The sequence below is a fragment of the Carlito syrichta genome, unplaced genomic scaffold (genome assembly GCF_000164805.1).
Source record: "Carlito syrichta isolate Samal-C Ts95f unplaced genomic scaffold, Tarsius_syrichta-2.0.1 Scaffold306175, whole genome shotgun sequence".
Taxonomy (NCBI): domain Eukaryota; kingdom Metazoa; phylum Chordata; class Mammalia; order Primates; family Tarsiidae; genus Carlito; species Carlito syrichta.
In genome coordinates this window covers 254,755-269,928 of record NW_007250271.1, presented here as the reverse complement: position 1 = coordinate 269,928, position 15,174 = coordinate 254,755, and the positions used below count along the sequence as shown (strand labels likewise).

General features: G+C 43.5%; 1 protein-coding gene across 2 annotated transcripts in view; it reads right to left on the bottom strand.

Annotated features, from left to right (window-relative positions):
- The window catches only part of FAM120C (family with sequence similarity 120C), a 112,983-nt gene that overhangs the window by 2,192 nt on the left and 95,617 nt on the right, over positions 1-15,174 (bottom strand). The window contains exons 12-15 of one of the 2 annotated variants that reach the window (XM_008062955.2): positions 9,142-9,351; positions 7,472-7,673; positions 3,942-4,080; positions 3,502-3,559 (exon numbers count right to left, since the gene is read on the bottom strand). In XM_008062955.2, coding sequence (XP_008061146.1) covers positions 3,502-3,559; positions 3,942-4,080; positions 7,472-7,673; positions 9,142-9,351 — 609 coding nt within the window. The remainder of the gene's footprint in view (positions 1-3,501; positions 3,560-3,941; positions 4,081-7,471; positions 7,674-9,141; positions 9,352-15,174) is intronic. The other variant, XM_021714957.1, reaches the window with a different exon arrangement.

The following is a 15,174-nucleotide window of genomic DNA, read 5'->3' as shown; positions in this document are numbered from 1 at the left end:
CCAAAGGCGTGGGATTACAGGCTGAGCCACCAAGCCCGGCTAATTTTTTTATTTATTGTAAAGATGAGGTCTCACCAATTTGTCTGGGCTGGTCTCGAACCTGCGGGCTCAGGCAGTCCACCCGCCTCAGCTTCCCAAAGTGCTGGGATTACAGGCTGAGCCACCAAGCCCAGCTGAGACTCAGAAAAACGAAAGCTACTTGCTCAAGGAGACTCAGATATAAAGTTGTGGGGCCTGGATTCCACTCCTGGTCAGTCAGTCTCTCATGTCTATTTTCTTAACTGCCATGCAACTTTGTCCAATGCCGACAATTGGACATGCAAATGAAAGGAAAGGAGATAAACACAGAAGATCTATGTGCAGTATTCCACAGAATCTTTCATAACTAAAATCAATCACCTGTTTTCCTTTCAATCCCAGGAGTGTGACTGCTATTGCTAATGATATGAACTGCATTACCTTGCAGTGCAGTACTGGCTCTCAATGAATGGCATTAGGAATAATAACAGCTTCTGATTACTAAGTGGTTGGACATGCCACACACTCTGCTGTTTCTTTTTTTTTTTTGAATTGGAGTCTCACTCTGTCGCCCAGACTGGAGTATAGTGGCCGCTCCCGGCCACCGCAGCCTCGACCTGCTGGGCTCCGGCGATCCTTCCACCTCAGCCTTCCAAGTAGCTGGAATTACAGGCATGCGCTACCACGCCTGGCTGATTTTTTGATTTATTGTAGAGATGAGGTCTCACTGCCCAGGCGGGTCTCGGACCCGCGGCTCAGGCAATCCACTCACCTCAGCCTCCCAAAGGCGCGGGATTACAGGCTGAGCCACCGAGCCCGGCTTGCTGTTTCTTTTACAGATAAGACAACCGACTTATTTGTAAATTAAACTAAATGAGTTTAATTTAATCCTCATAACAACCTACAAGGTAGATACCAATTTCTCCAATTTTATAGATGAGGAAACTAGGGCCCAGAGAGGCTAAGTAACTTGCCTAAGGTCACAGAACTGAAGTAGCTGAGCCAGATTCAAAGCTAGATAATTTGACTCCAAAGTCTATACAACATGGAGGCTACTATGGAGTGTTGCCCAAGAACCTGGAATAAGACGAAACTAGTAAACATTTATACAATAAATGGAGTTAGCCACTTGAGGTACTCAACAAAGAAATCAAAAGAAAACTTTAGTGGCCTAGGAATAATCTCAGGAAGAGAGAACTACAGTATAAACAGATTTAATAAATAAACTGGAGTAATTAATTATCTCATACTCTGGAGAAAGGGTGACTGACCAGAAAAAGGGAGTCAACAAACAAGTCAGCAGCAGCTCTGCCCAGGGAAGATAGCTTGCTAAAAACAAAGTCAATATGAGGATTTCCTTGGCCAGGTTACCTCTAGAGTAGATTAACAGTGTCCACAGCAATGTAAGCTAAGAGAAATTTAAGATTACCTAACATCTCGTTTTTGCCCACTTTCCTCATCTATATGATAGAGAATAAGAGTATTTCATAGATTCCGGTAAGGATTCAATGAGACTCCATGTAAAGCATTTAGAACATGTTATGTCTGGTATAGTATAAGAACTCAACAAATGTTAACTAATATTGCCTTGATTCCATGCTCCCAAGCAAAATTCTGATACCATGGCCCCTTTTGCAGCTTGCCCTTAGAGAAAGAAAGCTCTGGTAGTCATGACTAAGAGCATGTGCACTAGAGTTAGCCAGACCTGAGTCTGACTCTTGTTTCTAACAATCAGAGTTATTATACTGTATTGTAATCAGCATAGCATAGGGCTTCGAATCAGTTAGCTCAAGCTGGAATGTCAAATCTGGCACCAACTTGACAGATAATTTGGGGTAAGATACTTCATTTTTCTGAGATTCAATTTCCCTATCTAAAATGGGGAACAGCCGGGCTCGGTGGCTCAGCCTGCAATCTCGCGCCTTTGGGAGGCTGAGGTGAGTGGATTGCCTGAGCCCGCGGGTTTGAGACCCACCTGGGCAGCGAGACCTCATTTCTACAATAAATCAAAAAATCAGCCGGGCGTGGTAGAGCATGCCTGTAATTCCGGCTACTTGGAAGGCTGAGGTGGAAGGATGGCCAGAGCCCAGCAGGTCGAGGCTGCGGTGGCCGGGAGCGGCCACTGTACTCCAGTCTGGGCGACAGAGTGAGACTCCAACTCAAAAATAAAATAAAATAAAATAAAATAAAATAAAATAAAATGGGGAACAATAAACAGCTCAAAGGGTATTTATGTGGTTTCAGTGAGTATTTATAAAAGTGACTGGAAAAGGGTAAGCGTGCAATATATTGTGATAATTATTTCTTCTTATCATAAATCAGTACTTTCTCTCTTACTCTCTTCCTCCTCGCTCTAGCCATATCCACATAGCTATTTCTGTGATCTTGGTTAGTGTAAGTCAATCACTGAGAGATGGATCTACTCTTATTATCTAAAAATATCAAGTTTTTCAGATTGAATGCCTGATGATCAGACCCTGAATCACAGTGAATTTACCAAGGCTACACTACCTTATAGGAGCCTACCTGAGTGACTAGCAATCCTTCTAGGTGCAATTCTTTTTACTCTACTGAGAAGCTTCAAAAAAAAGCTCAGAAGCTGTAGAATAAGCTTTAGAGTGTACTATAAAATGCTTTGTGTGGGGGCTTATTATTCTAGTTCCATTTTTGGCTCAAAATAACATTAAAGCAAATTTATCTTCTTTGAGAAAACATTAGATGATGAGGATTAACATGGATGCAGTGAGGACTGGCTGTATACAGGAGAATGGATTTAGAATTGTGAACTGATAACAAAACTGGCTAGGATTATAGACTACATGTAAAATGTCTAGAGGGGGCTTGGTAGAAAGTAGGTACTCAAGAAATGGCAGCTGCTATACTATGAGGAGCTTAGCAGCCTGAGTCTAGTACAAGATTTTGGATCACTACAAGATCAGGTCCTCATAGTCTGTATTTGGGGTAGGAAGGACTAGTGGGAACTGTGCTATAATTCAAGGCATAGATTAGAAGAACGTTTAAGACCTTTCTGAGTCAATAAGAATAAGCACAATGGTAATACTCCTTCCACTCATATTCAGCAAAGGCAAAAACCCAATTTTCTAAGCATTTCTGGTGGCCCCTCAGAAGCTTAGGTAGGCTATAGGCAATCTCATTGTTAGCTTCACTCTAGCCTATTTCTGGCTGCATGCAGCACATACTACACTAGGCGTAGATCTTCAGGACACAGTACCTAGTTTCTGTCTTGTGGCCTCATTCAGAAAAAAGGATAAGACTCTGAAGCCCTGGAGAAATAGCTCTGGACAGGCTAACCCTCATTAGGACCACTAGAGAGCAGAGGAATAAAATCAAATGTCTGGAAAAGCTGTGAAGCTACCCTGAGCAGCCTGGGAAGTTTCCATGCCTGACTTGATTGCTTAAAATTTAGCTGAAAAGGCAAGAAGCATCAAACAGAAGCTAGATAATCTCAAAAAAGGTACTTACTTGTTTATTTCCTTTTCTGTGTCCTTTGGATCCTCTACCAGTCTGTTCTCTCCCATGCCTTTGCCAATTGAGAGAAAAAGTGATCATGAGAAACATGTAAAACCCACAAACCCATTTCTACTTTGTTAACTACTCATTTCCTCTAGGAAGTTTGATTCTCTTAAGTTAGATGCCCCTCTTCTGTGTTACCATTGAAAATATCTCTGTTATTTCTACATTATAGAACTTAATTGTTCTATGTCCCATGTTCTCTTCTAGGACAAAAAGTCTTGCATCAAGGCAGGGCATTTGTTATATGTTTGCTGAACTAAACTGAAAACTGGTTTTACAAATGGAAAGTTAATTAAAGCCTTACTTTAACAGAAGGATCCAATAGCTAGGCACTATCCCAAGGTCACCTTGATTGACACTAGCTCATACCAACCTATTTGAATACATACCCCTTTCCTGGCCCACCAACAGAAACCACTTGCATTCCAAAGGATCCTCGGCCCCTAGAGGATCTGCTACCAGCCCACTGGCCCACGACCATCCCAGCGATCTCCAGTTTTCCTCCTTGGGGTGGGATTGGATGGAGACCTAGGAAAAGAGGGAGAATGGCAGTAATGAACAATAAGTACAAGGTAGGTCAAGAGATAGAACAAAAGATATTACATCCCACCTACTCGTCTTATTTCCATTTCTTTCTGATAAAAAGACTCCATTATAACAACAATGTGTCATAATGGAAACAAATTTAGGGGGAAGGGGTTGAAGATCTCTATACCTCCATATTAGCAAGTAGGTTGTGGGTGATTCATATTTTAACTACAGAGCCTGGGATATGTAGCAGGAATTCAATATTTGTTGAGAGAATTAATATCTTAAAATCTAGTTAATGGAAAACGATAGGTCAAAACCAATTTTGATACCAGTACACATCACTGCACACTGTAGGATTAGCCAAACAACACCACTAAACTAAAGATAATGAAACTAAACTAACAATAATTTATAACTAAAAAGCAAGAATGGCAACAGTTGAAAACCAGAGTAAGTTCAAGACAATATGGCACATGGTATCTCCTAAAAACAGGAAATTCCAACTCTGTGTGTATGAATTCATAAGCACAGCTGAGTTTTGTAATTTAGCAAAAATAAGCCTTCATAGAAGACAGAGTTCTAGTAGGCCTTTAATACTAGTATGTTTGTTTGTTTTTGAGTTGGAGTCTCACTCTGTCACCCAGACTGGAGTGCAATGGCCGCTCCCGGCCACCGCAGCCTCAACCTGCTGGGCTCCGGGGATCCTTCCGCCTCAGCCTTCCAAGTAGCTGGAACTACAGGCATGCGCTACCACGCCTGGCTAATTTTTGATTTATTGTAGAGATGAGGTCTGGTCAAGTTGCCCAGGCGGGTCTCGAACCCATGGACACAGGCAATCCACTCACCTCGGCCTCCCAAAGTGCTGGGATTACAGGCTGAGCCACCGAGCCCAGCCTAATACTAGTTTATGGAAAGAAACCAAATGTTAATAGCTCTTAATTCATTGAGCAGGTTGTTTGTAAAGAGCCCTTCACTTATATAAAAGCTTTGAGTCCAAGGAACTATGGTGCTAGCTACTTCTAAGACAGACTAGAAAGATTTGCATTTGAAGATCCAACTATGAACTTTCAGGAGGCCAGCCTCCTTGTGAACCACTAGTAAATGGAGACTAAGCATCACTGGTAGTTGCATCAATGGTGACCTCCCAAGAACTTGGCTTAATTAAGGGTGTCTTCTGAGACTTATAGAACATCAACACGTAATCGGAGAAGTGAGCTGTAAAGTGATTTGAAAGGAATGAAATGGCTGGCTTCCTGGTTTGTAAGATTTGATCATTATCTGACTGAACAGCGAGTTAGTAGAGCAGACTTTCATGCTGCTCATCTAAGCAGTCTTTTTTTTTAAATTTTTTTTATTCAGAGTCTCACTCCTTCGCCCAGGTTGGAGTGCCATGGCACGCATGCTAACGGCCACCCCAGAGTTCAACTTCTGGGCTCCAGTGATAATTCCGCCTAAGCCTTCTGAGTAGCTGGAACTACAGATACGCACTACCACTCCCGGCTATTTTTTAATTTTTTATTGTAGAGACAAGGTCTTGCCAAGTTGCCCAGGCTGGTCTGGAACCTGTAGGCTCAGGCAATCCACTGGCCACGGCCTTCCAAAGTACTGGATTTACAGGCGGAGCCACCGAGCCTGGCCTTTTTTTTTTTTTTTTTCAGTCGGAGTCTCACTCTGTCACCCAGGCTGGAGTGCAGTGGCACGCTCACAGCACCACAGCCTCAACCTGCTGGGCTCAGGCGATTCTTCCTCCTCAGCCTCCCAAGTAGCTGGAACTACCGGCATATGCCACCATGCCCGGCTAATTCTTTGATTTATTGTAGAGATGAGGTCTCACCAAGTTGCCCAAGCTGGTCTTGAACCCCTGAGCTCAGGCAATCCTCTTGCCTCAGCCTCCCAAAGTGCTGGGATTACAGGCTTGAGTCACCGTACCCGGCCAGCACATAGTTCTGAGTCAGAGTCTCACTGTGTTACCCAGGCTGGAGTGCACAGTGCCATACTCATGGCCACCGCAGCCTCAACCCGCTGGGCTCAGGTGATCCTTCCATCTCAACCTTCCAAGTAGCTGGAACTACAGGCCTGTGCCACCACGCCTGGCTAATTTTTGACTTATTGTAGAGATGAGGTCTCGTCAAGTTGCCCAGGCTGGTCTCAAACCCGTGGGCTCAGGCAATCCTCTCACCTTGGCCTCCCACTAAGCACAGTCTTGAACTAAACACCAGTACTGATTTTTGTGACCCTAAAAAACTAACTTTGACTTCCAGCTTTATTATTTCAAAAGCGAAGAGCAGTGGACAACAATCACCTTAAACCATAGGAATGACAATTGTACCCAATCACAGAATCTTGCTAGTTCATGTTAAAATGTCTCCATTACAATATCCTGTTTCACCAGGGGACAGGTTGCTTGAATTATCAGGATCAGTATCTGAGCTAGTTAAGTATGATTGTCTATTCATCATTAAGCAGCAGCTCAGGTGTCACCATAATTTATATATATGTGTGTATGTATGTATACGTGTATGTACGTATTTGTGTGTTTGCATATATTTGTTTTTCTCACTAAACTGCAATCTTCTGGGGCCATGGACAGTGACTCATGTCTCTCCACGCTTACAGAGCTAAAGGAAGGGAAATGTGTCAGGTCTACCCCCAGAGTGGAAATGAGTACATCAAGCTATCGTCATCTGCCAACACTGGCCATTTACTCCCACTGCTTTTCCCGCAAGCTCCTGTGTGCATCTACCTACAGGGAAAGAATGAGCTATAACAGCAACCATGAAGATCCAGTTCATATGAAGTACAGTTCTCAAAAGTAATAGAGTGGTTCGTGGTTTCCATATCAGTCACTTCATGAGTTTGGCTGGTAAAAGTGAAGTCCCTGGGGACCAACTACCTCTATGGAGAGTAGTCTGGGATGCCAAAATGGACATAAGTTGTTCTTCAAACTACCACTACAAAGCACAGAAAGTAAATGAGACCGGGCTCGGTGGCTCAGCCTGTAACCCCAGTACTTTGCAAGGCCGAGGTGAGTGCATTGCCCAAGCCCACAGGTTTGAGACTAGCCGGGGCAACTTGGCGAAACCTTGTCTCTACAATAAATAAAAAAAAATTAGCCAGGCATGGTAGTGCGTGCCTGTAGTTCCGGCTACTTGGAAGGCTGAGGCAGAAGGATCGCCAGAGCCCAGCAGGTCGACGCCGGGGTGGCCGAGCATGCCACTGCATTCCAGCCTGAGGAACAGAGTGAGACTCCAACTAAAAAAAAAAAAAAAAAAAAAAAAGGAAATGAGATAAGATATATGTGAAACTGTTGATTCCATAACTGGCGACAATTACTAAATGGAATATTATGAAATAAATTGAGGGTGGCAAATACCTCATTCTTACTGACCTGCAAATCCCCGGCTCCTTCCTTGAAGGGGAGGTGGCACGGAGCCCATGGCTCGGGAATACAGTGAAACAGGGTATAGAGAAGGTACCATGGGAGGCACAAAAGTAGGTGATGGAAGTAGAGCAGAAGGCGGTGGGTGATTCATGTTGACTCCTTCAAGGATGCTCTGTCTCATCTTTTCCACTTTGGTTGCCAGTTCAGCCTTCAAATGAGGAACAGAATAATAATAGCAGCTGCCATTTCCCAAACTTCTCCCATGTTTCAGGCACCATACTGAGCACTCTAGGTACAGTCTCACAGTTCTACTCCCATTAAGAGAACAGAGGCCTATAGTTAAATGGCTCAAGGCTACACACTTAGGAGGTGTGTCAGGCACCAAAGTCCCCATTCTTCATATCATATTACTAGTTCTGACCAAGGGCTTATGAGTTACATTGACTGGGTCAAGAAAGACAAATATAACAATGAAGACTTACAGATAGTCAATTACATGGGCAGGATTGGGCTGGGTCATTTTTAAAGGGAGAGATAACAAAATTAGGTAAAAGAGAGAACAAAAATCTGACAAATACAAGGCCTTTTAACCTTCTCCTGCATACCCAGGATCGGAGATCCTGAGCTCTGTCCAGGGTAAGTCCATACCTCTAAGTGCAGAGATCAGCAAACATCTTCTGAAAAGGGTTAAATAGTAAATATTTTAGGCTTTGTAGGCCACACTGTCTCTGCCAAAACGACATCACTCTGCCACTGTAGCAATAAAGCCGTATGCTAACAAATGAATGGCTATATTTCAATAAAATTTTGTTTACAAAAACAGGGGGTGGGCTGGGTAGTTTGCTGACCCTGTTCTAGTTTCTCAGTTCATTACCCTCAAACAGACAAAGGAGTAAACAAGTTTTCCTTTCCCTTGCTATTCCTCATCTTCCCTAAGATTTCATTAAAAAAAAAAATCCTCTTGCCGGGCAAAGTGGCTCACACCTGTAATACCATCACTTTGGGAGGCCAAGGCAGGAGGATTGCCGGAAGCCAGGAGATCAAGACCAGCCTATGCAACAAAGCGAAACCCCATCTATACAAAAATGTTTTAAAAATTAGCCAGGTGAAGTGGTATGTGCCTGTAGTCCCAGCTGCTTGGGAGGCTGAGGCACAAGGTTCGCTTGAGCCCAGGAATTCGAGGCTGCAGTGAGCTATGATCATATCACTGCACTCCAGTCTGAGTGACAGAGCAAGACCCTATCTCTAAGAAAAAAAAATTCTCTGCTTTTACTCTGTCATATACTTCACTACCCTCTTTTATTTCCAAACATAGTTCCTTTACCAAAAAAATCATCACTTGCAAAAGCAACTTACAGTTTTTGTAAATAAGGGAAATGAAATCCTAACAGTTGGAGGAAAGGCATACTATAGTGTATCTGAGTATTCCATGAGAAAGAAATACTTAGAGTAAAAAAGGGATATGAAAAACTTAAGCTCATTTAAAAAAAACAACTTTCCAACATAAGATTTTATATCATGTATATATCAGACTATGGGCCTTTGGGAACACTGTTGACTAAGTTAGGTTAAGGTCAATCAGATACATTCTTCAGCCTTTGCTCCCTCCCTGCCAGTTCACCCCCACAGCAGATCAGACATGGCCCTTAGCAGCTGCCCACCCAAAATGCTGGTACCTGGCCATCACAGAGCTCAACCAGGGATACTCGTTCTCGGCCTGCTTTTATTAGCTTGCTCTGGAACAACTTGCCATCGAAGTAAATCCAGGGGCAGCAGTGCTCCCAAGGGACTGGCTGGCCACAGGCATCATTAGCAAAGAGAGCTGTGTCGACCCCACTCATGAAGAGGGCAGCAAGCTGGATCCCTCGTGCATCCAGTTTCTCAATCTGAAACCATCACAAAGGAAATATTACGATTAAGAAACTACTACTATTGTTAATATTTACTCTTATACCTGTCATGTTGACACCGTCAATTAAATTTGAATGCATTGCTCTTCAATATAGACATTTGAATGTACAAAGCAGCATTTTTTTTTTTTTGAGTTGTAGTCTCATTCCATTGCCCAGGCTGGAGTGCAGTAGCATGCTCACAACCACCGCAGCCTCGACCTGCTGGGCTCAGGCGATCCTTCTGCCTCAGCCTTCAAAGTAGCTGGAACTACAGACACATACCGCCACACCCGGCTAGTTTTTGTGATTTATTGTAGAGACAAGGTCTCACCAAGTTACCCAGGCTGGTCTTGAACCCCCAGGCTCAGAGAATCCTCTTGCCTTGGCCTCCCAAAGTGCTGGGATTACAGGCTGAGCCACTGCACCCAGCCCATAAGCAACTTCTACCTATGTCTTTCTCTGAGATGATTTGAAAGGTACTCAATACAACATTAAAAAGATACCAATTTGAGATACCGTTTTTTTTTTCCTATCAAATTAGGAAAAAATTCAAAAAGTAAAGACTGAAAGAACACTCAGTGCTGATGAGGATGCAATGAAATAAATGGGTACTCATATAGAGCTGGTAAGGAATATATATTATAATTAAGCAATATGTATCAAGAACCTTGAACATGTTCACATTTTTTTTTTGAGTTGGAGTCTCACTCTGTGACCCAGGCTGGAGTGCAGGCACACTGACAGCCACCGTACCCTCAACCTGCTGTACTCAGGTGATCCTTCCATTTCAGCCTTCCAAGTAGCTGGAACTACAGGTGTGCACCACCATGCCCGGCTAATTCTTTGATTTATTGTGGAGACAAGGTCTCACCAAGTTGCCCAGGTTGGTCTCAAACCCCTGGGCTCAAGCAATCCCCTCACCTTCGACTCCCAAAGTACTGGGATTACAGGCGCGAGCCACTGAACCTGGCTGTTCACATTGGTTGACTCGGAAATTCTACTTTTAAGAATCTGCTGGGTGTGGTGCTTGAACCCAGGAGTTTGAGACCAGCTTAGACAACACAGCGATTGTTCATCTCTACAAAAATAAAAAAAAATTAAAAAATGAGCTGTGTATAGTCAAGCACATCTGTAGTCCAGCTACTCAGGAGGCTAAGGCAGAAGGAGCGCCTATCCACAAGAGTTTGAGGCTGTGGTGAGCCATGATCATGTCACGGTCCTCCAGCCTGGGCAACAGAGTGAGACTTTAACTAAAAAAAAAATCATCATAATAATTTAAGGCCAGGCATGGTGGCTCAGCCTGTAATCCTAGAACTTTGGGAGACCAAGGTGAGAGAATTGCTTGAGCCCGGGGGTTCGAGACTAGCCTGGGCAACTTGGTGAGACCTCGTCTCTACAATAAATCACAAAAATTAGCTGGGCGTGGTGGCTTGCGTCTGTAGTTCCAGTTACTTGGAAGGCTGAGGTGGAAGGATCACCTAAGCCCAGCAGGTCGAGACTGTGGTGACCATGAGCATGTCACTGCATTCCAGCCTGGGCAACAGAGTGAGACTCCAGCTCAAAATAATAATAATAATAATAATTTAAAAAATTATAGTCAGGCATGGTGGCTCACGTCTGTAATCCCAATACTTTGGAAGGCAGAGGCAAAAGGATTGCCTGAACTCAGAGGTTCGAGAACAGCCCGGGCAACTCGGCGAGACTTCGTCTCTACAATAAATTCAACAACAACAACAACAACAAAAAAGTAGCCAGGTGTGGTAGCACATGCCTATAGTTCCAGCTACTTGAAAGACTGAGATGGAAGGATCGCCCAAGCCCAGTAGGTTGAGGCTGTGGTGGCCATGAGCATGCCACTGTACTCCAGCCTGGGCAACAGAGTGAGACTATGACTCAAAACACACACACACACACACACACACACACACACACACACACACACACACACACACACACTACACACACACACACTATTCTATGGAAGTAGAAATGTAAATAAAGCTGTTTGCATAAAAAAGTTAATTACAACATTACACATGATACAATTTGGATGTCTGTCCCCTCAAACTTCATGTTGAAATTTGATCCCCGGTGTTTGAGGTGGGACCTAATGGGAGGTGTTTGGGTCATGGGGATGGATCCCTCATGTCTAGACTAATCCCCTCCCTGGAGTGGGGTTGAATGAGTTCTCACTCTATTAGTGCCCACGAGAGCTGGTTGTAAAAAAAAATAGTCTGGCATCTCTCCTCTCTTTCTTGCTTCCTCTCTTGTCATGTAAGCTCGCTCTCTCTCTTTTTTTAAAAGAGACAAAGTCTCACTCTTTCACCCAGGCTGGAGTGCAGTGGAATGGTCATAGCTCACTGCAGCCTTGAATTCCTGGGCTCAGGTGATCCTCTAACTTCAGCCTCCCAAGTAGCTGGGATTACAAGGCATGTACCACGATGCCCAACTAATTTTTAAAATTTTTGTAGAGATCAGGTCTTGCTTTGTTGCCCAAGCTGGTCTCAAACTCCTGGTCTCAAGCAATCCTCTTGCCTTGGCCTCCTAAGTAGCTGGGATTACAGGCCTGAGCCACTGCACCTGACTGTTTCATCATGTGCTCTCTGCACGCCAGCTCCCCTTCACCTTATGCCAAGAGTGAAAGCAGCCTGAGGCCCTCACTAGAAGTCAAGCAGATGGCAGTACCATGCTTCCTGAACATGGGATCAAAAAACACCCGGAATTACTATTTTATTTTTTTTATTTTTTTATTTTTTGAGTTGGAGTCTCACTCTGTCGCCCAGACTGGAGTGCAGTGGCCACTCCCGACCACCACAGCCTCGACCTGCTGGGATCCAGCGATCCTTCCACCTCAGCCTTCCAAGTAGCCAGAATTACAGGCATGCGCTACCACGCCCGGCTGATTTTTTGATTTATTGTAGAGATGGGGTCTCGCTGCCCAGGCGGGTCTCGAACCCACGGGCTTAGGCAATCCACTCACCTCAGCCTCCCAAAGGTACGGGATTACAGGCTGAGCCACCGAGCCCGGCTTACTATTTTATTTTTTTGCGTTAGAGTCTCACTCTGTCGCCTAGGCTGGAGTGCAGTGGCACGCTCATGGCCACCGCAGCCTCGGCCTGCTAGGTTCAGGTGATCCTTCTGCCTCAGCCTTCCAAGTGGTTGGAACTACAGGCACGCCACCATGTCAGGATAATTTTTTTTAAACATTTACTGTAGAGGTGAGGTCTTGCCAAGTTGCCCAGGCTGGTCTCGAACCCCTGGGCTCAGGCAATCCTCTTGCCTCTGCCTCGCAAAGTTTTGGGATTAAGGGCCTGTGCCACCATGCCCTGCCCAGAATTATCTTTTGGAGGGTGGGTCCCTTGTAATACAGGCTTCTCCTGCTAGGTAAGTGTTCTAGTAACCCATCAGCATTAGTGTACCAGTTAGTATTGTTGTAAGAGGTTGCATTCGGCTTCAGTGAATTTTTTTTGGAGATTCTTTCAATGCATTTGCCCATTTCATGATGGGTGATTTACAAGCACATCTGCTGACACTGTGCTAAGTGTTCAGCAGTTTTTGACCAAAAAGACATGATCCCTATGCCCCACCCTCCCTATTTACCTGATCTCACCCAAGTGATATTTTGTTTTCCCAGATGAAAAAATTCCTTAAAGGGAAACATTTTGCTGATGTGGAACAGGTGAAATAAAAAACGGCAGAAGCACTAAAAGACATCAAAATTGACGAGTTCAAAAACTGTTTTGAGCAGTAGAAAAAGCATCTTGATAGGTGTATTGTATCAAACAAAGAGTACTTTGAAGGTAACTGAAATTTAAAAATGCAAGAATAAATACGCAATTTTTAAAAAATAAATTCTGGGGTTTTGGGGGTTTCCCCTATACAGCTTGCAGAATCATGAGCCAAATAAACTTCTTTATAAACTACCCAGCTTCAGTGAGACCTCATCAAAATGATGAGCTTCTGCAAAGCAAAAGAAACCATCAAGAGAGCAGGGAGACAGCCCACAGAATGGGAAAAAATATTTGCCAACTGTATAGCTGACAAAGGTCTAACATCTAGGATCTACAAAGGAACTCAAACACTCCAAAAAAGAAAAAAAACAAACAGCCCCATTAAAAAGTAGACAAAAGATATAACTAGACACTTCTCAAAAGAAGATATATGGGCAGCCAACAGGCACATGAAAAAGTGCTCAGCCTCACTCACCATCAGAGAAATGCAAATCAAAACCACATTGAGATACCACCTAATGCCAGTAAGAATGGCCATTATTAATAAAACAAACAACAACAGATGCTGGAGAGGATGTGGAGAAAAAGGAACGCTTCTGCACTGCTGGTGGGAATGCAAACTAGTGTAACCTTTTTGGAAGACAGTGTGGCGATTTCTGAAAGAACTAGAAATTGACCTTCCATATGACCCAGCAATTCCCCTATTGGGAATATACCCGGAGGAACTCAAATCATTCTACAAAAAAGATACCTGCACAAGCATGTTTGTTGCAGCTCTATTCACAATAGCAAAAACATGGAACCAACCATGCTGCCCAACAAAGCTGGACTGGATAAAAAAAAAATGTAGTACATACACACAATGAAATATTATGCAGCCATAAAGAAGGACAAATATATGGACTTCGCAGCAACTTGGATGGATTTAGAGTTGATCATACTCAGTGATCTATCACAGAAACAAAGAACAGAGTACCATATTTCTCACTCATAAGCAGACCTTGAATAATTATCACAATACTATAAGAAAGGGATTGGCAGTAGTGGGAAACTGCCAGGGGAATGGGGGTGGGATTGGCAGTTGAGGGAAACTGCCAGGGGAGGGAGGGGCACACCTCATCAACAAGGGTACCTGCATAATCAACCTTTGTATACCTAACCCTGAATTGTACCCCACATCTTTAAAATAAAAAAATAACAAAAATAATAAAAATAAATAAATTACCCAGCTTCAGGTATTCTCTTACAGCAACACTAAACAGACTAAGACAACACATAATAGGGGAAACCTAGAAATATCCAAATTGCTAACATTATAATAATTGAATGATATAGCCATATGATAAAATATTATTTACTAAAATTTGTAAGACCTAGGAAATATGTGCTATGTTAGATGGAAAAAACTCACAATATATAATTACATAAATAATATCTCAACTATATTAAAAAATGCATGCATTAGACTGGAAGAAAACATTAAAATTCCCATGGTGGTTATCTCTAGTCAGTGTCTTAGAAGATAGCTTTGGCCAAGCGTGATGGCTCAAGCCTGTAATCCCAGCACTTTGGAAAGCTGAGGCAAGAGGACTGCCTGAGTCCAGGAATTCAAGACCAGCCTGGGTAACTTGGTGAGACCTCATCTCTATGATAAATCAAATAATTAGCCGAGCATGGTGGCACATGCTTATAGTTTCAGCTACTTGGAAGGCTGAAGTGGAAGGATCGCCAGAGACCAGCAGGTCGAGGTTGCGGTGGCCATGAGCATGCCACTGCACTCCATCCTGGGTGACAGCGAGACTCCAACTCAAAAAACAAGAAAAAGACAGCTTCAACAGGAAAAGGGGAAGTATTTGCAAGTCCCCTCCTAGGTTTGTCTAGTATGCTCTAGGATTGAGCAATACTATATTTACTGCAAAAAGAACCCACTCACTTTGTTTTAGACTGTTTCATGTTTCCCTTAGTTGATCTCATTTATTTTTTTTAAATTTTTTTATTTTTTTTGAGTTGGAGTCTCATTCTGTCACCCAGACTGGAGTGCAGTGGTCGCTCCCGGCCACCGCAGCCTCTACCTGCTGGGCTCCGG